The 26,945-nt window shown below is 38.1% G+C and overlaps 1 protein-coding gene across 11 annotated transcripts in view; it reads right to left on the reverse strand.

Moving 5' to 3' along the window:
• Positions 1 to 26,945, reverse strand: part of LOC122923235 (myocyte-specific enhancer factor 2C) — a 260,571-nt gene that overhangs the window by 21,213 nt on the left and 212,413 nt on the right. For 6 of the 11 annotated variants that reach the window (XM_044274010.1, XM_044274009.1, XM_044274003.1 and 3 more), the window contains 3 exons: positions 15,504 to 15,647; positions 8,968 to 9,145; positions 6,586 to 6,633 (listed from right to left, as the gene is read on the reverse strand). In XM_044274010.1, the coding sequence (XP_044129945.1) occupies positions 6,586 to 6,633; positions 8,968 to 9,145; positions 15,504 to 15,647 (370 nt within the window). Of the gene's footprint in view, positions 1 to 6,585; positions 6,634 to 8,967; positions 9,146 to 15,302; positions 15,441 to 15,503; positions 15,648 to 26,945 lie in introns of all 11 variants that reach the window. The other 5 variants (XM_044274013.1, XM_044274012.1, XM_044274006.1 and 2 more) reach the window with 3 other exon arrangements.

A 26,945-nucleotide genomic window follows, 5' to 3' on the forward strand; every position in this document is an offset into this window, starting at 1 on the left:
GTATTATGATTGCTTATTTCAGATCTCTTTCCCAGGTAGAAAATCTGAATGCAAAGTCCCCAACTATTGATAATTGGGTGGTTGTTAGCAAGATATAAGAAGATTATACTGACCTCAATGGAATAAAAAACTACAGTATCTTTGCCAGTCCCATAGACGAAGGGAGGGCAGTGCACATGCTCAACCTCAACTTTGTTAACTGATCTGCTATGGATGACCTATCTTTAATTCTGGAAACCCCTCTGAAGACCCATAAGAAAATTATCTGTCTGAATGGTGTGAAATATTTACAGGGGCAGATTGGCATTAGATCCTACAGGGAAATTTTCCGGTGCGCCAATGGCCAGGGGGCCACTGAAGACCTCTTGATGGCCGTAGGCAAGGTACAGAATGATCTGATCCTCAACGGCCGCAGGTTTCGTCCCTAACTTAACTGTATTACTGTCCTCATGATGGTGATACAGTTGAATACTGTAGTGAGGGTGGCAGTATTTTATGCCATCCTGTGGTATTTGGTTCTGCTGGGGCGGTATGCTCCACCTACTTCGGTTCTCCCCACCGACCTGTTTTGGCCCGTATTCTGTCAGTTTGAACCCACCTACAACATGACACCACTTTTAGATTTTTTTTTTTTCCAGGGCCACTTTAAGTTCCCAATCCGCCCCTGAATATTTATCTCTGTCATTTAGAGAGCACACAGGAATTAAATGGTATATGCAATACTAAACCACAAACACTGCAGAGCATTGATATCCCAATCCACAATCCATATGGTATAGAGTCTGTGAGGAGCAAGTAAACCAACACGAAAAAAGGCAGAAAATGTCTTTAATATCTAATTTTATTCTTCATGCAATTTTTTTTTCTTAGCAAAGTGAGACTTTCCACTTGCACCGGATCTGTTTCAGAGCTATTACAGTAGATTAATGACATTGGATTATTAATGTGAGATTACCTAAAGATGATAACCAGCATACAGTCCAGGTGATTAAATATTTCATAGCTAGAAGTAACTATTTCAAAGGTTTGAGAGCCGTGAGAGAAAATGAAAGCTGAGAAGCCTGAATCTCTCCAGTCCAAATGCATCTTAATATTGAAAATAACAGATAAAATATACATCTTAAATATTATTAAAATCACCAGCGGCAAAAGATTAACTACCAATCCAAACTTTACCAACATACTAGTCGTTTGCAGATGTGGGCAGATTTAGTGGTTCATTGGGGAAATATCAGGCACCCCACCAAATCTTTCCCCTTACCCACATAACTAACAGCTGTCTATACAGTAATTTACCAGCATGGCTTAGTGTATGAAACCTCTCCACTGTCTGCCACAATATCGTATTCCTGCTACTTTACTTTCACATCTTATATCCATGGCTATGATCACCTGTTTTCATCACTTGATTATGCAACTACTCTGTAAAGTGTTTTTTTAATCATAGGACGCTAGCTTGTGTCAAGGCTTTTCAATTACATCGTATCTGTAATGAATGCTGGGTACTTATAATCATTTGTACATTTCCTACATAAATGAACAAGTAATGCTATCCTCTTGCTATTGGAATGTGTATCGCAAATTAGTTTACATTTACTAAGTAAAATGCCTTTTAAATAAATGTATTCTAGTACAAAACAATTACTTTTCACTGGTATACCCGGAGTATAATATGTTAAATACAATACGTGTTTCTTTTGTGTTTAAAATAAGTTCAAACACCCCCCCCCCCCCACCTCCCAACATCTAAATTGGGGGGAAAATTTTCTGAAAATGTATATTTTTATTGTAGATTTTGACTGTTTGGTGAGGGGGGATTGATAACATGCACAGAAGTCCATTTTCACCTCCTCTTGTGGACATGTACAGGTAAAACAGGGAGGCAGTCTTTTTTCTCTCTCCTCCTGTAGCCTGGGTTTCATATTTTCGGAAATATCCGAAAACACAGAGCATATATCAGGAGTCAGTACAGAGATCTCTCCCATGATCTATTTATACCCAGGACTATGACAAAGGGACATCCATTATGACTAAAGGAAAGGTTTTTACACAAATATAGAAGAGGATTCTTTACGGTAAGAGCAGTGAGACTATAGAACTCTCTGCCTGAGGAGGTGGTGATGGTGAACTCAACTTTGTAGGATAACTGGCTGAACTGGATGGAAGTATGTCTTTATTCAGACTTTAAACTATGTTACTATCTCTGGCAGATCAGGGGGTGATGTGTTGTCCTACTTCACATGTCCCAGGCAGCCAATCATTGTGATTACAAGAGGAACCTACAGATCACCCCATGAGTGATAAGGTGGAAATGATGTTAGATGATTTTGGGATTTTATGCTGATAGCTATCTGTTTTCTGATGTTTGGAAACCCTATTAAAATACATACATTCTACAAGGGTCTTCAGTAATTAAAATTACAATGAATGGGAATTTTTTTTTTTTTCTTAGAGAACTTTAAAGAGTTTTCCAGCCAGTAAAATGTTTTTAAAAGTGGTCAAAATGGCTTTAAAAAAATAAAAATGATATTCACCTCCCTGATCCCTTGCCCATTCCTGTTTCAAAGTTTCCTGGATTCCCCGCTGATGTATGTACTTCTTAGTCCCTATAAACATAGGAAATGTCACTGCTCAGACAGTCAGCAGTGACTGCCTGAGTGCTTACATTTCTGAATCGCGAGGGATAAGGCAGTAACCCTAACCTAGGAAACTGTCAGGATGGGAATAATTGTTGAGATAATTCTGACTTATTTTTAAGCCAATGATTTTATTGGCTGAGCAACTCCCTAAACTGGATACACTTAGAAAACTCTTTAAAATGCAGAATGAGAGCAGCGGTGGTTAGGACTTTTTTTTTTTTTTAAGCCATTTTTACCATACAATACAACCTCTTTAACCAAAATTGGACCAACTTGGAAACCCGTTTAAAATGCATATGTCCTCCATAGGTCTTCCACTATCTAAGTTACAATCGGAATGATAAGTTGCTTTTTCTTGATATATGCACAAATTGAAATGGATTGTTCAATTCCAGACAATGGCTACTTGAAAAGACTTTGGAGACCAAGCAACAGTATCAGATCAATTATTACAGCTATTTTGCGTTCTTATTTTATGGTATATCTGGAACAGATTATCCATGTATTTTGAAAGTCTTCAAAAGAACAAATGAAGTCACATTTATTACGTGGTAAAATATATAAATATATTGAATATCTTCTTTATAGTATTCTTGGACATGGTTAAGATTCACTTGCAATCCATGGACTTCTCTTTCAATATGACTATATATACATCGTCAGATGTTTTGCATATTATCTATTGAGGATGATATAGTCAGTCATTAAGAATGCCTCATTTGAAGAATATATGAACTTTATTTGTGGTTAACTACAAATGTGAGATCAAAAGATCGTGGTTAGAACCATAAATTGCTGCTCCTCCCTTCACAGTCAAAATCATAGAGTAAATTACAAGCTGTGTGTGGTAGAAGCCTTGGAATGCATGCATTATATTTTCCCTGCAGGAAACCTGCATAGAGTCTACAGTGAATTACTGATTATAAATGTAAAGCAATGTTCATTTAAGTATAGGCAACTTGGCCAAAGAGACACGCTTACATGTTTTTACAACTGCGTGCATAGTGGTATTAAGCATTCTTTTTTGAAGCTCAGAAAGTGTAATTTTTAAAGTGTATGTTTTTAAAAAGTTCTGAAATACAGAGTGGGGTGTCTGAACAATGAGACTGTTCAAAACCTGGACCAATTATATAATGAGTCCATGAGTTTTTTATATATGACATAAGTTTGGAAAGCCTAAATAATTTGTTCGATGACCACATTCATCAAAAATAATCATCTTTTGTTGAAATTTGTTGGCAATTGGATCTTGTGGTTGGTTCTTCTGTATGGCTAAGTAATTACCTAGTTTATAAAATGTTCGTTTAATCCCTATATCATTTGCTGTACCTTACATTATAGTGTTCTCAATGCTACCAATGGCTTTCAGAAGGTAGGAGGCCAAGTTATGGTGCCAACTCTAGTGGTGTTTTTGTTTTAGGAACAATAAATAGTTCTTCTCTTTTGCATTCACTGTTCTTATGTGTTCAAATTAACTTTAAGTTATTGTTAATGCATTGTACCAGAAGATTTTCTAATGGGCTTGAAAATTAAACTCTATTTAATGCCCTTTTGGTTTATGTACATCAAAAATCATTCTATTGCACAAAAGTAAAGGCTTAAAATAGTATAAATGTTCAGTATGCTATGCAGCTGAACAGACTTTTCTATGGAAATATAAACATAGACAAAACAAAAATTGGACCTCATCTCCAATTTTAGCAAAGATCATGAACCTCCAGATTACAAAACATGATTATATCACCACCAGCTTAAGCCTATTAAACTTAGACCATACAGAGTTCTCTGTTATTAAGGGATACACTGAACAAAGACATTTGCCAACTCTGAGACTGTACTGAAGACGTACACCAGACATAAATAGATGTATTGTTCTGATAAGTTATTAGGGAGACAGCTTCAACTTTATAATGAACTTGTCTTCTCGTCAAGTCTTTTTATCGAGACCCTCTCCATGCACAGAGATCCTTGTCCCTGCTCTAGCCATACTACATAATAAACAAAGACTATTCTTGATAATGGGTCACAGCTTCGGGAGCATCATTTCATTTATCTATTATTTAAAGGGACATTAACTTTTTTTTCTCACATATTAGCATCCTATATGTGAGTACTCTATATTAATTATTTATTTATTTTATTTATTTTCCCAAAAAAGCGAGTAGATGGTTTTCTGGATTTCATTTTTGAAGTCACTACATGTAGTCTACTTCCTGTCTTGGCTCTTTGTTTTGACTTTTAGCAAACAGCCTCTCTTGACTTTCTAAGTCAGACCATCACCGTGGTCAGAGAGGGAAGGAGGTTAGTGAATCAATTAGAGTATCACAAATTACACTGATAAGTACAATGCTCTTCTGTGACATCTTTATCTCTTGCCAATCAGGAGAATAATAGAACTGTCATACTGTTATTACATTACTACAAGCTACTATTATATTTGCAGATAACATCTTCCCTGCTTAGCAGCAATGCATAGACAATAGAGTCCCTATCTATATAGGAGTTTTAGCTTTCTATGCTAACCACTACAGAAGGACAATATTTTGGATTTCGTTTTCAATGGTATAGTAAAGCTGAAATGAAAAAGAAAGCAGCCAACAATTCTTAAAAAATGTTTTCTATGAATATTAGGTTTAGAAAATACCCCTTTTGATGGAAGTGTTCGTTTAAATCACAAGAGCTATCCCACAGCTATTATTATTATCATTATTATTCTTATTATTATTATTTACCCTTTCGGTATATCTGTATTAATCTTTCTCATTAGGAGAATACATTTTATTTCTTCAGACATACCAACTAGCTGTAATGATTATATTCTGCTCAAAACACAAGATGCTGACCCAAAAGATAGAATGGCACAACATGGATGCCAATTTGCCTACTTTTTGTTTTTTATGGAAAACTTGCAAGGGTTTTCTGGCTTGCTGCTCCCATTTCAAAGCTTTCAGGATCCCCCTTGGTCTCAGTAATTCCTAGTCCATATGAACTTAGAAAATGTGACCAATCAGCCAGTCAATAGCCACAGTAGTGACCCACTTCAGCCAGTAAACAGCTGTGTGGTCGCATTTCTGTGTCGAGAGGGATCAGAAAGTAATAATCAGTGAGGGATCTAAGAAGAATCAGAACTGGAGTGGCATGTGATCAATGTGGTGATTAAAACATTTTATTTTTAAGCAATTTTACCATTTTGTAAAAAAAATATTGGGTGGACAACTGCCATACCAAGAATTGGACAACCTTAGAAAACCAAAATCTAAATATAACTTGCAAGTAATATGTTGTTTTAGACCTGTGATACTAACAAAAGCAGCATTTAATATTGACTTTAAAATGCTAATAATCTCAAAAACCTGCACAAGTCCCTACAGTGTCCCCAAAAATTCCACACATGTTCTATTTTTCTTTATGGGCAAAGTTTCCAATTTTTATAGATTGTTGACAATTCTGCATGTCAAATGCTATAGAATCTGGCAGGTGGAGTGGTCTGGGTCTGAGCTAAGCCTACTAACGTGAACATTTCAGATCCTGAAGTAACCATTTGAGTGATGAACATTTTGGTGTCAGGCCATCTCAGGATCTTCAGCACCGCTATGCCACATTGTACCATACTGATATTGTTGCAGATCTCGGGCATGATTCTTTGCCTGGTCTAGAGCTATAAAATCCAGAGGTTTACCAATTAAATTCATATACACGTGTACATACTGTGCACACATAGTTGTTGAGTTTAACTCGTCGCACTGCAGTAGCCAAACAAGTTATGCGCAACTTCATAGTACTGTATATAAATGTATATGTAAGCATACACACACATCTGCTTTAGATAAATTGGGAATTATAAAATTTGGCGACTCTCTAATTATTTTTGTCTGGAAAGGGAATTTACGTTTCCAGTAATTAGTGAATTTGAGCAGGTTAGAAAGTACTGAAATCTATGATTTACCTGCACTGGTGCCTGCACCGCTTGTGAGGTCCCCACCCATCAGACCACCTAAGAATTAAAAAAATATAAAAAATGGCATAGTCAGCATTGCTGCCACTCACCACAGATACCACATCTTAACTCTCTTCCATGAAATGTAAAAGTCCGGTGAAGGAATTTGTACTATGAACTTTTTTTTTATTTTCAATAGAGAGATTAGAAAAAAAATAACCCCATGGGTTTGCTTCTAATCTCTGTCTATATATAGAGCCGTATTGTGGAATTCAAACATAATCATTTATGTTTTAACATGAGCAGTTAATGTATAAAAATACAGATATACACATACCGACACAAAGCCAGTTCTCTTGCTTATACACAAGAACCCACAGCTAGTGATGGATTCCGAGGATCTGATTCTGTCATCCAATCTAGCCAGTTATTACTACTCCTGACAGATCTTATAGCCATTAAAAGGGGATGCTCAACATTTATTTGACTTCTAATAATTCCTTTTCTTATATTTTTTCATATCAAAGTTTATAATCTTTAGAAAACGAATACGCAAAACGTTCTCCATTCTATATAGAAAAACCACAATATGAGCATAAAGAGGTTTTCTGAGTGTGAAAGAGTGACTTCATTGAATAACTTCAGTAGTTTATTTTAAAAATGGAAAACCACTTTAAAACTTGAAACAAAGTCACGTGTAACTTCGCAAATAACTAACTTCGACTCATCGGAGCCCATACATTTTAATACTGTTAGGAGACGGATCTCTATAAGTATTAATCCAAAGTTTGGAACAAAGTGACTGCGGATGTAGCTTCCGAAGCTTGCTTCACTGATGTCTACTGATGACCTATACTTAGCTACTTCATCAGTATCTGATCAGTGGTGGTCTGATATCCGTGAACTCCCTTAATCAGCAGTTTTTTGGGGCTATGGTGCTCCAGTGAGTGCCGCTGCCTCCTCATAGACTTCCCTAGGCCAGTGATATCATGTTCATTGGTTACATGGCTAGGCGCTCTTCAGTCCCATTCAAGGGAAAAGGGCTGAGCTGCGATACTAAGCACAACCGCTACCCAATGCATAGTGCTGTGCTTGGTAAGCTGCAAGTAGGCCAGTGCCACAGCCTTCCTTAAACAGCTGATCAGCAGGGGTCCCAGGTGTTGGATCATCGCCAATCAAATACCGGTGACCTATCCAGAGGATAATTCATCAGTATAAAACAATTGAAAAAACGCTTTTAAGATTTGTCTCCAGTCTGTATGGATAACAAATATGCAAGTGCAAAGACTACAGCAAATCTCTTAATATTTGCAAAACGTCACTTTTGTATTATTAATATGGTCACTATCATTAAAGGAATATGGGTGGCAAAACTGTGGTGGACGTGCAAGAAAAGGAAAACCCTAAATCCTCGTACAGCAGCATTAACAAAATATTACCCTAGATCTTCCTGATCACAATGTATTGGTACAAAACAAATACAGATAGTCATCAAATTAGCTTTGGATGACTGATCCATGGAATTCATGAGCATTCCCGCCATGGACATTGGCATATCCACAGGATATGTTATAGATTCCTGATAGGTGCATGTCCCAAAAGTGGGACCTGAACAGGAATATCCAGACCCATGCATTATGCTCTCCCAACCAGTGGCTGCACAGCTCTCCATTCAATCTCTACCTGTATGGGGCAGCTGGCAGATGGCACAGAGGTATAGATGTTAGGGGACCCCTGTCAAGAGAGTCCTGCATTTTCAAGCAATGCCTAAAATGGTGCCTAATGTGACAATAATAATTTATGGCATATCCACAAAATATGGCAAGATACCTTATAGGTGCATGTCCCAAAAGTGGGACCTGAACAGGAATCCCCAGACCCATGTATCACGCTCTCTCAACCAGTGGCTGCACAACTCTCCATTGAATCTCTACCTGGATGTGGCAGATAGTGGATGGCATAGAGTTAAAGATGTTAGGGGACTCCTGTGATGGACATAGGTGACAGTCCTAAAACTAGGACCTACATCTTCAAGCAATGCCCAAAATGGTGCCTAGCAAGTCAAAATGTTATGTATAATATATAGTATTTTTGGTTTATTTTGTAAAGCTCAAACAATATAAAAAATGTAATTTAATTAATATAGTTTAATTTTCTGCAAACGTGAAATGAATGGCTTGTACAAAATGCTATTTTATAGCTGCATGTCTAAATTGTATGTTTAGTGCCAAGGTTTTAGGAAAGGTTTCTCTGATCTCCTAAGATGGGATTCAGACCTACAGTATATGGTTCCTACATGGAGCTGTAATATGGCCTTGTCATAAACAGGCCCAGATGCCCCATATGTTCATTTTTTGCATCACTGTTACAGAATCCTACTTGTTGTGTTACCTGCACTTGGTGGTCGATGTGTCAAGCCAGGAGACATGCTGTTTCTCTGCAAGGTTTGATGGGACAATGGCAAAAGGTTGTGGTTACCCAGTGATCCGGCTTGATTAGTGTAAGCCAAATTGTTTGGATTGGACACTGGGATGGAAACCGGCATCTCGAAATTGGGAGGTGGAACAGCCTGTGAGAAAAAAAAGAAAAGCATAAATACAAATATTTTATTAATTTATATAGAAATGCAATCAATAAAAACTATGAAAATTACATTGGATTTCTATGAGTTACGTAACTTTATTTATTTAGAAAAAATAAATAAAAAATGAGCAAGTAAAAAATATTTTACAGCTATAAACCACAGGTAGGCTTTTTTTTCTAGCTGACTATTTCTCTTTAAACTGTATTTTTTTTTATTCCAATTCGTTTAGCTTTGGCTCTGCAACTATTTTAATATATAAAATTATATTTTGGATTATATGCCCCATTTTTGTCAACAAAAATTTGAAAAAGGCTATTTCATATGTAATATTTTCTAGCTTGATGTACTGCAGGCATAGCCTCCATTAATTATAAAGGTTTCTATGTCATAAGATCCTGCAAATAGTCATAGTAAAATAATATAAAAATCTATATAGGTAAAATAAAATACTACATCATGATGACTAGTTTACAAACTCAGACTACTACTGGACAAAATCATTGCTGCCAGTCTCTAGAACACAGTAGATACTTTTTGCTACTACTCAGAATTAACTATTACCTGATTCTAAAGTCATTATTTAAAAATGAGGTAATAATATGAAAAAAACATGATCATGTAAGGATTTTCACAGTGCAGCATATTTACGGTAAGTTTTTCTTGCTGCCAACACCAGATGTATTGCAGAAAATAATTTATAGAATCTATCTATCTATCTCATATCTGTATCATATATTTACTATGTACCAGTAGGAACCGTCATCTTATTTGGTGATTTCTGCTTTTTGCCATAAGACAAACATGTATTTGCCCACAATGACCCACAAACGTTTCTCTGGTAATAAGATGAGCTTCTTTAATTGTAAGCCATTTTACTAAAGCACTCTAATGGTGTTCTACTCAAAAGTACAAATGCAAGTATAATTATTATCAGATGTTTTTGAACCACAAAATTCATGTCCTTAGGCAATTTCTGAGGAAACCTGAGCGACCCTTTTCATGAAGTGCCATAGCCAGCTTTTTCTGTTGGCACATGCAATGTTTTCTTATGGACGGAGAAGTCAGGTTCTTTTTCGTACTGGTGGTTAAAGATATAACCCATGTTTCATATCCACAGCTCAGCTTTTTCAATGGATCTTTCTTTCTGCATGAGCAAAGGCATACCGTTGTGCATTTTAACTGCAGGGCTGTGTTTTCTTACCACCCCTAGTTTGTGGTCAGGTGGGCAAGACAAACCAAAAATGGATCTAGTGTGCCATGTGTTTAGAGCGTCTGTGAGGCTGTCATTTTGATGGTGCCATCCTTCCTGTGTAAAATGGCAATGTCCAGCCCTCAGACCAGGACACCCTATACTTTTAAACCACAAGAACCACAGCCTGAATTGCCCTTTTGTGGAGCACAAGGTTAGTAATTGATTCTAGACTCCATTTGTTTTATTTCATGGTTTTCATTGCCGAGGTTTCGGAGTCCATATATTTTGTTTGAAAAGCGGCTCTGACATATTAAGCCATTTATTTGACTCCCCCTCTTTTAATCGTGAAGAGCATAGCACATAAATCCTAGATAAGATGGTCACCTAGCTTCTAGCTATGATAATGATCTCATAGAAATGTACAGTCATGTTTACTGTACTTTGAGACTTCTGCACATTCCAGGCTGCTCTGGTGAAGCTGACATTCCTTCTATATTTGTGATCTGTGCTCTCTAATCAATATTAGCATAGGACAAGTGAATCATTCTAAGACTTGTGGATTTCTTCTAAACCTCCTCTCTCCGCGCCTGCTAGTAATCCTTTCCTCCTGTCCACCTCAATGCCAACAGCTGCTACTGCTGTGATCAACACGGGTTTTAAAAGGCACTCGTGTCACTGCTCTCAAATTGCATCTCTGCTACATAAGCATCTAAAAGAGCTTGTGTGAAAACATACTGTAACTATCCCGTCACCCAAGAATTTGAGGGTAACTCAACTGGGTGGCACAGATGGAAAAGCACCGAGATGACTTCTGAATTCACAGAAGAGCACAGTTAACCAGGAATGACATGTATGCACGCATATACACCATATACTGGACAGTATGCAGCTCAACATGCAGTACATTAGTGAGATGCCAGCATCTATAGGTATAATGTATAAGTTTAAAACATTATATATTTTGGTTATGTTTCTCAATGTACTATCTATGATGGTACTGTAAATAGCTCCATCTAGTCATTCTGACTTGCTTAAACATAAATCTGTATTATATGTTAAATAAGTTGAGTTACATCAAAAAGTGCCTGGTCCCTCAATGTGTTTCTTTAGGTAGTATTATAGCATACCTTTTAATGTAGCCATGGTGCACACTTTATTGGACATCTTTTTTATCAGGACGTCTTGCTGGGAGGTACCATAATGAGATGTCATCAGTATGCATACAATGTATATGCATGGCCTTCTAGGTTTCTTAATATATTTCTGGTGCTCTAAATATATTAATACTGTAGAAGCATCCTTAAAGGGGTTTTCCAGGAATTTAATATTGATGATCTAGCCTCAGGATAGGTCATCAATATCAGATCATCAGGGATCCGACACCCAGCACCCCCGTTGATCAATTGGTTGAAGAGAAGGCCGCATCCCGTACAAGCGCTACCGTATCTTCATTGTTTACCTGCTCACCATTGACATTGCAGCAGTGAGCAGGTGTAATTAGAAGCCCTCTTATTCACTTCTATGGGATGACTCTTTCCTATTCAAGTGTATAGGAACAAGCCCTCCCATTGAAGTGAATAGAACGGCTTGTAATTACATCTGCTCACCGCTATGATGTCGACGGCGAGCGGGTAAACAATGAAGATAAGGTAGCGCTCGCATGGAGCGCAGTCTTCTCTTCAACCAATTGATCGGCGAAAATGCTGGGTGTCGGTTCCCTGCTGATCTGATATTAATGACCTCTCCTGAGGATAGATCATCAATGTTAAAATCCTGGAAAACCCCTTTAAGGTGTCCATATAACCTCAATAGCTGTTGGACAAACACTATCTCTCTCAATTCCCTTGTCCAAATGTATATGTGTTTTCAATGGTGGGAAGAGAAGGCTGCTGGCAGACACCACCAATGGTGGTTTTCTACTAAGAGAACAAGGATTGGACAAAAAAATCTAACTCACCCAATCCATCTCTTGGAAGGTCCCTATCCATTTTATATTAAGGGCAAACCCCATATAAAATGGACTATTCGACCAACAATATACCTATGTGTATAGGGACCTTTTGAATAGAGTGGGGACCACGTTTGAATTCAGATGGGATTCCAACTCTAATCCAAGTTCACACCATTGCTTATACATTTGAGGGTATAAAACTTTCAGGAGGAGAATTTGTAGTGGTTATGGTGTCAGTTTTAAGTCCGTCTTTGCTTTGTGAGGTTGCGCCAAATTTATGAAATGGCGCATATTAATATATTTGGCTTAATTGCCATGTGGTGTACGCTTATGTCTGTAAAATTAAACCAGGGACTTGTCTGACGTGGAGAACAATCAATGAGACTTGTAGGTGTTGAATCTGAAATCCTAACCTACTTTACACTCCACTACTTCTAAAAAGGCCCCATAGCAAGCTGCGTAGACTGCCTCTATTGTATGTACACCTGTGGTATGTTCTTACCGTGTGTCATGGCTTTGGATTGCATGGATTCATTTATTCTCTATATATTCAAAAATCTTTTCAAAAACACATAATTCCCAAAGTTTTCAGGGGTGCGGGCAAGTAAAAGAATCTGGACTGGCATGCATCTGTGCACACTTGAATAGTCTAGCTTCTTCTACCTAATAATGTCTGTGAGACTGTGCCTTTAGGATTCAGTAGTAACACAGGGATTTTAGTAAAGTGTTTTTGAAGGAGATCTAAGAGTTTAACTTTGCCTTCTGGAAACTATACAAGCCTTTACCGACACACCTGACCTCATGGCAAATGCCAATTTATTGTCATAGGCTTGGCATAACTAAAGCCATGGCTAAAGCGAGTTGGATCATTTTTTACATAAATTCTCCCGTAGTCAATGCTTACTGTACTGTTACCCGTGTGAAGCAGACGGTTGTACATTAAACAGAATGGAAAGAGAATAGAAAAAAAAAACACAGCGCACATTTACATACTTATGTCTTCCCACTCACAAAAACAATCAATCATTAGATGATTTCATATGCATGTAAACATGCATCTCATTATACATTACATCAAAAACATAACACAGAAACGCTCATGCAAAGTTATTTCTCTTAAATGACTGGCAAGGCATCTGAATTCATTGGGGGCTGGCAAAATGCATAGACATGAATGCGGAAAACTTCAGAGGAAGCAAAGCTTAGGAGAGCCGTAGTGTCGCCCCAGCACGCTCACAAGGTTGTGCCCTAGTAAAGGGGTTTCATGCAGTCATCGCAATTAGCATTTAACCCTCTAGCGCTCATGATTTAAGGGTATATTTAGTGCCCAAAAGCTATTTTGAAATGATATTGCATCTTCTTTAGTCACTTAGGGGCAAATTTATTAAAACCTTACTGGAAAAAAGTTTTGTATTATTATTTTCTGATTTTTTGAGCTTCTTAGCGCTTTTCAAAAATGTCGAGAATAGTGTTGAGGCTTAGAGGGAAGGTTGGCGCTTTGCAGGAGAGACGGGGCCACCTACAACCTGTCCAATATACTAGTATGCATTCCATAAACTGGCCTACATTGGAGCTGAACTCTACACCAGCTAACAGCATTATGTCAGTGTTATCTAATACATTCCAGAACTGTAAGGGTTACATAGCATCATAAATCAATATAATGCTATGTGACCCCGTCGGTGCTGTGAGGGCTGGACGGGAGCTGCTGCATACTCACGCTTCGAGTCCGATGCGTGAGACCCGCTCGTATGAAAGGGACCTTAGTATTCCCATAAGAGCTGGAGTCATGTGTCATATTACGGCTTTAAACATCCTGTAGAAGTCATACTAAGCCCTAGTACATCACCCATAGCAGTCTATGGTGGATATACTGTACTTACATATGTCTTCCAGCTCACCTCGACTGGGCACTATTATATGGAGGAACCTTGCCTCTAGAGGAGAATATCTCCTGGATACAGCACAGGTGTCTTCTACAGTGGGTAGTGAGTGGGTACTTTAAAGAGGACCTTTCACCACTCCTGTCCTGCCTATTTTAATAGCTTCATGCATTCCCCATGTAATAACAGTTCTGGAGCATCTATTCTTATGGCTCTATGTTGTGCCATTCCTTTATTATTTGCACTAGAAGTTATGAATGATTTACTATTAGCCTTCAGTAAGGGTACAGAGGGGAGGTAACCAGTTGGGGTTGTGTCCCTGCACAGTCTGAAAATGGCAGCACTGATAGGACAGAGTCAGACTGTGCAGGTACACACCCCCAACTGGTTACCTCCCCTCTGTACCCTTACTGAAAGCTAATAGCAATTCATTCATAACTTCTAGTGCAAATAATAAAGGAACGGCACAAGATAGAGACATAAGACTAGATGTTCCAGAATTGTTATTACATGGGGAATGCATGAAATTATTAAAACAGGAATGTCAGGAGTGGTGAAAGGTCCTCTTTAAACAGGCAGAACGGTCTCATTTAGAGGCGGCACACTATTTGCTTGTAGAACAATTTGGATTTAGGGCACTAATTTATACTAGTAATAGATGGGGTTTGTTAAGTAGCTTTTATGTTGAAAATTATTTCATTTAAAGGGGTCTGCTCTACTGCCTTTTAATGTAGATGTGAGTATTCAGCATCAGTCTACAAAGGACCGAATTATGCCTTATCTGAATTTTTCGCATAAAGCTAGTCCAATTTTCAAAGTAACGTTCCTAAAATCTATTTGAATACTGAAATATAAGCATGTACGCCTAATTATATGAAAGCTAAGGGTCTTTGGCTGATTTTAAATAGACTATAAGCAGAGAACCTTTAAAATTAACCTATTTAATATGCGCAGTTTCATCAGACCTTGTAATTCTTGCATCGAGGGGCCTTTAAATGATCTTTAGGGAGATAGGTAGCAATTTAGATGTTTCAGTGGTGATTTAGCACTGCAAGGGTTAAGGGGTGTTACGTCAGCAGTAATTAGCAGACCAGCCATGTCACCTTAGGTACTTACAGGTATTATATGGCTCTTGATCATATTATCAAACTCTTCATTAATTTTTTTATATTTTTCTTCAGTGCGTGGGGTGAGGGCATAAGAGGAGTCGGGATCAGGGCTGTCACAGCCTTTGTGTTCTTTCTTGTTCAGTGCCTGCCAGGTTTAGAGAAATATCACAGATATATCAAAAACTGAATAGACGGTCAAGGTACTTACACATAATCTTTGCCTGCTGATCATTAGATCAATATCTTCATTAATCTTTCTGTACTTGTCCTCAGACTCTGGACTGTGACCTACAGAATCATCTGCATCAGGATCTGGACTATCACACCCATTGAGGCCTTTCTTTCTCAATGTCTGAAATAGATAATTTGGACATTTCAGTCCATTATATTATATACAAGCTGGGGCTCAGGGGCTTAAAGAGAAGCTGTCTCCACGAAAGGCGGTGAAATCTGCAAGAAGCCGGTTATAGAGCAGGAGGAGCTGAGCAGGCTATGTAGTTTGATGGTAAAAGATGGGGAAAACTGGTAATTTATTATTTCTGAGTTCAGTTGTACACGGAGGCCGTCTTATCAGTGATTGAGAATGCTATCGATCACTGATAGGACCAGCCACTTGGGAAATTGAGCTTCGATAGAGCGGAGATGTAAAGGGAACCTTTGATCTTAGAGCAGTATGCTTTAGAGCAGGAGGAGCTGAACAGATGGATATATAGTTTTATGGGAAAAGATTCAACAAAAATTCTAATTTTTTTTCGTAAACAAAAACTGTGCTCGTTCTTAGCTAAGGAGTCATGTGGGAGGTCCGACTCCTAATCAGCCTTCTCTGTATAGACACTGATACAGGCAAGTCAGTCCCTAAGTAGAACCATTCATAAGACTACTTAACTGAGAAAGAGAGCAGATATATATATATATATATATATATATATATATAAAAAATATATATATATATATATATATATATATATATCAAGACCATGTCCGTTTTGTGGTGCACAAACCCCGGATCTGCAAAACATGGATACAGTTCGTGTGACATATTCAGTCTTTTTGAAGAATCGACATATCGATGCGGAAAGCACACCAACCCATTAAAGTCAATGGTTTAGCAAAAAATTTGTATGCAACACGGATGGCATCTTTATTTTGTTGATCTGCGATTTGCGGACTGCAGAATGTATATAGTGGTGTACACTGGGGCTTAAATGTATAAATTGCTCAAATGTATAATGTTTTTCTGAATCTTTTCCCCCAAACTATTTTTTTATTCAAGTTTCTGCTCTCTCTCTCTCTCTCTCTCTCTCTATATATATATATATATATAAAAAGAAATCAATAGTTGGAAATAATGTGCTGGAGAAGCAGGGATCATTGCAGTACTTTGAAAGGCTGAGTAGTCTCCTGCATGCGCACTACATTACTTAAAATATTATTTTGGTCATTATTTTTGAAACATAAGAATGAACTGAACATCTGAAATAGGAATATCAATGCTTTCTGTGGCTTGTTCTTACTACAACATATTGAAAACAGATTTAGGGGGTCATTTATCAAACTGGTGTAAAGTAGAACTGGCTTAGTTGCCCATAGCAACCAATCAGAGTCCACCTTTCATTTTCCATGGGAGCTGTCCAAAATTAAAGGATGAATCTGATTGGTTGCTATAGGCAACTAAGCCAGTTCTACTTTACACCAGTTTGATAAACGACCCCCTTAGTATTTAGCTGGTCACTTAACATGGGCCTTAATTGAAAATCTTATATCATATACCAGCCTTTCCCAATACAATGTATAAAGACATCAACACACAATTAAAAGTGACTCAAAGGGGAGTCAAGAAGGTTCTCCGCAATCCGCAGGGTCTGTACTGCATTACCTCCTCCTACAAAAGTCCCATCTGATAAGTGCACGGATCCCTGGGGGTCAACGTTTGTCGGCCTGTATGAACTCTAGAATTACTGCAGTTATCCAAGCAATGGTTGGAGCAATCATTGGAACCATAACTGATTTCAGGGTAATTCTGCTGGAGATATTGATGTTTTTATGTATTGCATTGAGAAGGGGTGGTATAGGGTACGACACCGCCATCACGCTGAACTGAATTACACACATAAGCTTGACAAAGGACATGGCTTTTATTGCTCGAAGTGTTGCGTTTGCTTTGAACTTATCAGAATACCTGAAAGTGGCGATTATTACCTGTCATCAACGTTATGCTGACCTCCGTAAGGGCAGCATAAATTAGGTGACAGAAATGCTGATGTCAGCGATGTGTCACTCATCAGCTAAAAGTAAGTGGTTGCAGAGAACCAGCATCATAATCATTTCAGCCCAGGCCTTGAAAAGAGTCAAATCTACCTGAGAAGAGTCATGGTTATTCCTAATCTCCTGCTCTCCCCGTCCATCTGCTGATGATTGGCAGTTCTCTCCTAGAGAGAAAGGGAGAAAACTAGGTAGAAGACTGTCAGTCATCAGCAGGTGGGCAGGAGAGCAGGAATTCATGAATAACCAGGACTCTTCTCAGGTGGCCGTGACTCTTTTCCAGGCCAAATCTGCAATGATTGTGATTTTGGTTCTTGGCAACCTCTTACTTTTAACTATTAAATGACAGACTGCTGAAATCAACTCATATACTTTATGCTGTCATTAGTATGGGCAGCATAAAGTTGATGACAGGTTCCCTTTAATAAAGACAATGGGGGGAGATTTATCAAAACTGGTGTAAAGTAGAACTGGCTTAGTTGCCTATGGCAACCAATCAGATTTCACCTTTCATTTTTTACAGCTACTTTGGAAAATGAAAGGTGGAATCTGATTGGTTGCTGGGCAGCTAAGCCAGTTCTACTTTACACCAGTTTTGATAAAGCTGCCTTAATATATATTAAACACATCATAGCAAGCAGAAAATGTATGCCCGAGAGTATAAAAAAAAAATATATATATATATATATACAGTATATCATATATACATGATGATAATATAGATGAATGAAGAGTGCAATTTAAGTGCTGCTCTTGGTAACCTATAGAAAAAATATATACATTCATTTTCGTATTTATGAAATTAAAACATTAATTTGATATGCATGGTAAGAAATGCTAATTAGAGAGAGAGAAATAAATGTATAACACTAGAGGTAACACAGTATGGTAGAATGCTAAAATCATTAAGGGCATTTCACTTGGAGATTGACATGTTTAGGAGAGATATGGCGGTATAATGTTAAAGTAAACACTTATGGGAAAATACCACACAGAGCAGACCGTACAAATACATTTTCTCCAATCTATTATCAGCAGATGCTGACACGCATAAACATGATTGTGAGGTGTACTGAACGTGTACTTAAAGAAGTGGACACAGTAGATTATTACCAGCGTGCACAGCTCAGCACAATGTCAGATTAGATCTTTAAAGTCTAACTCCATGTTTCAAGTTTGACTGCTTTTAACCTCAATTTTCCACTTCCTACTCCTCTGTACTTTCACTGATGGGACTCTGTAAAACCACCAGGTTTTACAACACCATAGTTTTGCGGGTCCGATGAGACCCCACTGTACCTCTACAGGCCTCTAATTTCATACAGAGGGTAGATCAGTCAGAATCATACAAAAAATGGTGGCAGATTCCATTGAATGTCATATTACAGAGATATACTTCCCTTGAAAGAGTACCATATGGCGGCACAGAGTACCTAAGGCTCTGAAGTATGAATCTGTAGAGGTTCCATATATTGTCTAGGTGGGATATGGTGGGATATCAGACTTTAGACAAACTAAGCCTGTTGCTGTAGATCGCAGTGACAAAAAGAGCAGAAGGTAATTTTTACCTTTCTGAATATTGTTTCCTTGTATAAAAATTTTGATTTATGGTAATATTAATCCCTTCCCATGGGGGAGGTGTGGTCAGTGATTGATAGCATTCTCTGTGTAAGTGTGTATACAGAGATAGCTGTCAGTCACTGATAACACCTCTCCCATGTACAGCTATCAGAGACTGACAGCTATCTCTGTATACACACTAACACAAAGTATGCTTATAATTAGAGTTGAGCAAAGTTCGGGTTTGTACAGAACTTTGCGAGCTTGGTTACCTAGACTTGAACCCGGACTTTTTCACTGAAGTTCAGGCTGGGGTTCGGTGTTCGGGTGATTTGTACGTGGGGGGGAGATGTTATCAGTGCTTGATAGTATTCTCTGTGTAAGTTTGCATACAGAGATAGCAGTCAGTCACTTATACCTGTACGCAGCGGAGGTGTTATCAGTGATTATAAGTAAGGTTGAGCGAACCCGTGGAACTTCTGGTTTGCCGGGTTTAGCCGAACATCAGGTCAAAGTTCGGGTTCGGGACCCGAACTTGACCCGAACTTCACCCCGAACCCGGACCCCATTTAAGTCACCACAGGTCCTTTTGCAGGTCCTGAAGAAAAGAAGATATCGGCTGCGGTGAGGTGAGGTTTTTTTTTAACCCCTCAAAAGACATTTTATTTAGCATTCTATTTTAAGAATGCTATTAATTTCGGTTATAACCATGTTATAACGGAAAATAATAAAATCACCCGAACACCGAACCCCAGCCCGAACTTCAGTGAAAAAGTTCGGGTTCAAGTCTAGGTACCCGAACTCGCAAAGTTCTGTACAAACCCAAACTTTGCTCAACTCTAATTATAAGCATACTTTGTGTTAGTGTGTATACAGAGATAGCTGTCAGTCTCTGATAGCTGTACATGGGGGAGGTGTTATCAGTGATTGATAACATTCTCTGTGTGAGTGTGTATACAGAGTTGATGAAGTGAAATGAGAAAAATATATAAATAAAACTATTGTTTAGAATTAGAAAACTGAAAATTGGCATGTGTTAGGAAGCCTATAAAAAGCTCTGATGCAACCAATTACCTTCAGAAGTCACAGAATTAGTGAAATTATGCCATCTGTGTGCAATCTAAGTGTCACATGATCTGTCATTGCATATCCACACCTTTTTTTAAAGGCCCCAGAGGCTGCAACACCTAAGCAAGAGGCATCACTAACCAAACACTGCCATGAAGACCAAGGAACTCTCCAAACAAGTAAGGGACAATGTTGTTGAAAAGTACAAGTCAGGTTTAGGTTTAGAAAAATAGCCAAATCTTTGATGATCCCCAGGAGCACCATCAAATCTATCATAACCAAATGGAAAGAACAACAGCAATCCTGCCAAGAGACGGCCACCCACCAAAACTCACGACCGGGCAAGGAGGACATTAATCAGAGAGGTAGCACAGAGACATAACTGGGGCAGTTTTGCAAGGAGGAATGGGCAAAAATCCCAGTGGTAAGATGTGGCAAGCTCATAGAGACTTATCCAAAGCGACTTGGAGCTGTGATTGCCTCAAAAGGTGGCTCTACAAAGTATTTACTTTAGGGGGGTGAATAGTTATTGTCCATTAACTTTTTCTGTCCTATTTGTTGTTTGCTTCACAATAAAAAAATAAAAAAAACATTTTTCAAAGTTGTGGACATGTTCTGTAAATTAAATGATGCAATTCCTTAAACAATCCATGTTAATTCCAGGTTGTGAGGCACCAAAATACAAAAACAAATCAAGGTAAATACTTTTGCAAGGCACTGTATATTGTGAAAGGTTTTGTCTGGGAAAACAGGTATTTTCCTCCCAGCATGTGCTGCTGGGCTGATTTACAGCCAAGTGAGTTCAAATACCGGACCGTATGTTAAGTGCTGGTCCGGGTTTTGGCAGCACCTGGCTGTCCTTAAATAGGCAGCTGGGTTCAGAAGCGAAGTCTCTGTGTTGGGATCTGGGAGCCTTGTGTCTGGATGAAGGCTTGCTATCTGTTTAGCATGAAAACAGGTTGGTGCTGCTATCAGCAAGGACTTTTTGAGGCAGAATTGCTGCATGGTGTGAATTACCACCAACACCGCAAAGTGAGTTTTTGCTTGATTATGATTTCTTGCTTTGTCACTTGCCTAAAGTGTGAATAAAACACTGACCTGTTTGATCCAATTGGCTGTGTGGTACATGTGACAACAATCTCCCGTATTCTTCATATGTCTGGGCTATGTGGTAGAGTGGCAAGACGAAAGCCTTTTCTTACTAAGAAAAACATCCAAGCCAGGCTACATTTTGCAAAAACACATCTGAAGTCTCCCAAAAGCATGTGGGAAAAGGTGTTATGGTCTGATGAAACCAAGGTTGAACTTTTTGGCCATAATTCCAAAAGATATGTTTGGCGCAAAAACAACACTGCACATCATCAAAAGAACACCATACCCACAGTGAAGCCTGGTGGTGGCAGCATCATACTTTGGGGCTGCTTTTCTTCAGCTGGAACTGGGGCCTTAGTTAAGCTAGAGGGAATTATGAACAGTTCCAAATACCAGTCAATATTGGCACAAAACCTCCAGGCTTCTGCTAGAAAGCTGAACATGAAGAGGAACTTCACCTTTCAGCATGACAACGACCCAAAGCATACGTCCAAATCAACAAAGGAATGGCTTCACCAGAAGAAGATTAAAGTTTTGGAATGGCCCAGCCCTGTTCCTCTTTAAGTTATTCACACAACTAACTGTAAATGTACAATAGTAGAGGTAAAAACATCTCACACATCTGGGTTAATGAAGTCATTCCAGGTTATTTTACCTCTGTACTGTATGAATGAATATTAAGATATAACCTCATGCCCTTAGGCTAAGCATTGTGTATGAACCTGATTACTGTATGGAAGACGTGTCATGTTTGTGCTCTCACTGTCCCTGTGTGGCATTGTGCTGACAGTCCCAAAAATACATACTCTATATGGCTAACTGTAAACAGCTGCATACTTCTCAGCAAATGGCCGTGCTATCTTATCAAGTCACTGAAAACATGTAAAATACAGCTGCTATACACACTTACTGTATGTGCACGTGACTATGTCATTATACGATTTCAAGTATACGTCTTATAACGGCATGATTTATAGCTAATGGACCCAGTGCAACAATTTTGATGGGTCCCCAACAACCTCTGCCATTTATAATCCTGGTGTCTTCTCATTTGGCCATTGGGTCCCATCAAAGACCAGGTCCCAGTTCAACTGTCACCTATGCACTCTTTAAAGCTTTTTGTCTGTTTTTGGGACAATGTAGAGTGACAGTCCATGCAGCCTCCTTTAAGGCTTAGCTCGGTTCTCATCCATCTTTCTCCTGTTCCTGAATGGCCAATCTGCCTATGTCCGTAGTGGTGGAGGAGCAAGGCAGGTATGGGCATAACCAGGTGGATTTTGTATGCAGGAGTCCTTGCTCTCATGCAATAAATGTTATGATTACAGTTTTCTTAGTTTTTAAAACCGATGACTTTTACTACTGCAGAACTTTATTTTCAGCATTTTAGAGCAACATGTGCAGCCTTTTCCTAGACATATTGGTAGAATTTTATCTGCAGTTTAAAAAAGAAAAACTTCCACAACTTTCCGCCCTTTTAGAGGGACATGACATTTGCACAACAGCAGCATGCACAACCTTCATGTGACTGGTGGATGACAAAGTGTCCCTTTTTGTGGAAAATACAAGACAGTGTGAAATGCATTGTGTAATTCCAGTCTGAGAAGAAAACTGAAAATTACAGACTTGCATAGCAAAATATGCTGCTAATTGTAGCATCAACAGCCATAATTCCAATAGCTGGGGATACTAGAGGTGTAGGAAGCCAGCAGTAGTTTGCCATACTACAAGATTACTAGAGGTAAGGCCACACAGGGGGTAAATGCTGGGGACTTGTGAATAAGGTCCAGCACGTGTTTACATGACCTGCAGTGAGCCAAGTTTTTAAAGGGCATGTGTCATCAGATTTGTACCTATTAAACTCACTGTGTCCTTGGCAGCTGAAGGCATCTGTGTTGGTCCCATGTTCACATGTGCCCTCGTTGCTGAGAAAAATGAAGTTTTAATATTGGCAAATGAGCCTCTAGGAGCAACGGGGGCGTTGCCATTACTCCTAGACCTCTCTCTGCAACTGCAACGCCCTCTGCAATTTCAATCGGCAGTATTAATTGCACTGGATTTGAAATCTATAGTAGTCCATTAATGCTGAGGGTTTTCATAGGCATGGAGTATTACCTGCAGAAAATCTGTAAGAAATCCGCAGGAGAACTTCTGCAAAATTCACAGTGGAATTACCACTGCAGAAAATCGGTCCTGTGTCTTTACCCTACTACTACAATAATACAATACTATTAATACTACAACAACACTTTAGTAACAAAATACTCTTCTTGGATTGATTTTATATGTACTTGTCCTGCTGAAGAGTATTAGACATTAATGTCAGCCAGAACATTTAGAGGTAGCCTGTCACCTCCAAATCAGTTTCAAAGTAAGCATGCCACCCTGTAGGTAACGTAACCATACCCTTTTTGTGAAAAATAGCTTCTCTTATCCTGAGAAATGCTTCTTTTTATCTTTGTGCAAATAAGGCATGCCGTGCACGGTGGACAGGGTGGCTCCTTTTCGTGTCCCATCGCTCCTCCAGTTATGCCACCCAAGCCTCCCCCTCTTGTTCAATTGACAGTCCCTGAGATTACAAAGCTGGTAGTGATGATGCTGGGGCTCCATGATCGAACATACATGGTGCACCAAAACCTTAGTTAGATTAGTGGACCAGAGTTCCACACAAACAAAGGAATGGTCATGTTTTGAGGCCCCCACCATACATACCCTACACTGTAGGCTTACTTTGAAACTGATTTTGACAGATTCCCTTTAATTAAAAAGATATCAGATGAACCTAAATACAACATGCAAACTTGATTTTTCTGCAAAATAAAAATAGTAAAAAAACAAAAAAAAAGGATGATTTAATGACTATTTATATAAAAGCCACGTTGGGTTGTGTAGTTAAGAAAATTCATATGTATTCCTCACCCTAGGTTTTGCTGGGAGTCATGTTTCAATAGTTGTTCTCTTTATTCAGAATGTTTTGTTTGTTACAAATTGTAGGCATCTGTCACCCTTCATAAAAATAAAAAATCTGCTGGAACTGCCATCCTGACAGAAAAAACATTGCATCGCTTTGACAAATTTGGTGCATGTTTCAGTGTCATATTCACCAACATTACTTTTTGGGAACAGATTGATACATGAGCCCCAATATCATTTGCAGAGAGTTGAGATCCAAAAGTCAAGAGAAAACACAAACTATAATCCCATATAAATGCAGAATAAAACCACACACCAATACCGGTGTGATAAAACACCGTCCACACACGCCTGTTTATTAGTCGGAGATACAGGACTGTACTGCTAATGAGAGGGCAATAATGCAGCAGCAAACATGTCCCATTGACTTTCTGACACCATCTCCCAGCTGAGATCATGTTCCCAAGACTTTGACTGCACGCCCAAGTAATAACATATTTGGGTCCTGTTCGGACCTGACCATACACCCAGGATTTGGTCTGGGGCCAACGGTGCTTCACAGTGACCGAGAGAATGAAATGATCTGGAAGCACACATGCTGGCCTGCTCTTCTGTCAAAGCTCAGCAGTTTACAATCTGACCCAGGGCTACATCACTCTCCGTCCGAGATATCCCCACCTGTCAGCAAGTCTGCACCTGTTGTCTCACCCGGCAAAAGCCAAATGACAACAGCCAATCGTCATAGCCTATTCTGCAACATGGCCATAGATGGCTCCTTCTGCTTTGCTGCTCCAGAACAGTGCCCTTAATCTCTACGGGTTAGAGCTGCCTGTTTTTCATACTTGCCATACTGTCAATAATATGAGCTCAGGTCACTTGAACTGGTACATACTGTATAACGTAAGACTTTCCAGCAATGATAATGGATGTAATACAGCTTTCCATAGATCATGTAACCAAAGGAGGTTCTCTAAAGTCCAGGATCGGCGATTAATAACAGCATCGGGTGTTAGATTACACAGGACATGTTTATCTCATGGTCCAATAGTCTATCTGTCTATCTATCTACTTATTATCTATCTATCTATCTATCCATTATCTATCTATTTATCTATCTATCTATCATCTATATATCTATCTATCTACTTATTATCTATCTATCTATCTATCTATCTCCTATCTATCTATCTATCTATCTATCATCTATATATCTATCTATCTATCTATCTATCTACTTATTATCTATCTATCTATCTATCTATCTATCTATCTATCTATCCATCCATTATCTATCTATCTATCATCTATATATCTATCTATCTACTTATTATCTATCTATCTATCTATCTATCTATCTATCTATTATCTATCTATTATCTATCTATCTATCTATCTATCTATCTACTTATTATCTATCTATCTCCTATCTATCTATCTATCTATCTATCTATCTATCTATCTATCTATCATCTATATATCTATCTATCTATCTATCTATCTACTTATTATCGATCTATCATCTATATATCTATCTATCTACTTATTATCTATCTATCTATCTATCATCTATATATCTATCTATCTACTTATTATCTATCTATCTATTATCTATCTATTATCTATCTATCTATTATCTATCTATCTATCTATCTATCTACTTATTATCTATCTATCTCCTATCTATCTATCTATCTATCTATCTATCTATCTATCTATATCCTATATATCTATCTTCTACTTATTATCTATCTATCTATCTATCTATCTATCTATTTATCTATCTATCTATCCATTATCTATCTATCTATCTATCTATCTATCATCTATATATCTATCTATCTACTTATTATCTATTTATCTATCCATTATCTGTCTATCTACTTATTATCTATCTATATCCTATCTATCTACTAATCTATCTATCTACCTATCTACTTATTATCTCTATCTATTATCTATCTATAATCTATCTCCTATCTATCTACTTATTATCTAGCTATCTATTATCTATCTACGTATCTATCTATTATCTATTTATCTATCTATATATTATCTAACTACCTACTATCTAATATTACCTATCTACTTATTATCTATCTATCTATCTATCTACATATCCATTATCTATCTATCATCTAACTACATATCCACTATCTATCTATCTATCTATCTATCTATCTATCTATCTATCTATCTATCTATCTATCTCTCTATCTATCTATCTCATATACACATGTACTATATGAAATGCTTTTATGCCATCTTATACATGGAGCATGTCAGTGACAGAAAAGTAACAATTACTTTTCATGCCAAGGTTATACCAGGTGCATCATTCAACAATGGGTGACAATTAGAACAGGGGGGAAAAAATCACCCCATAAGTTTTAAAACTGAGTCATAATGGGAATGAATAAGAAACGTATACCAAAAAAAGAAAAATCATTAAAGGCCTTGGTGGAATAGATGACAGATTCTATTGCAGCAGCCATTTTTGCAAATGTGACAACAGAACGTACAGACATATTGGTTGTCACTTTTGAATTAACTTTTGATAAATGTATGTTGGCCATTTTACCTTGACTTGCTGACAATCAATACAACTGTACTTTCTGTCATTCATAAAAAAAAAAGTGCCATAATGGAATAGGGAAAAAAGTAAATTCTCGAATTCACGAATATGACTAATATTCGCCCAAATATTCGTGAAACATTGCAAATTCGAATATTGCCCCTGCCGCTCATCCCTGGTGACCGG

The sequence above is a fragment of the Bufo gargarizans genome, unplaced genomic scaffold, assembly GCF_014858855.1.
Source record: "Bufo gargarizans isolate SCDJY-AF-19 unplaced genomic scaffold, ASM1485885v1 original_scaffold_1385_pilon, whole genome shotgun sequence".
NCBI lineage: Eukaryota > Metazoa > Chordata > Amphibia > Anura > Bufonidae > Bufo > Bufo gargarizans.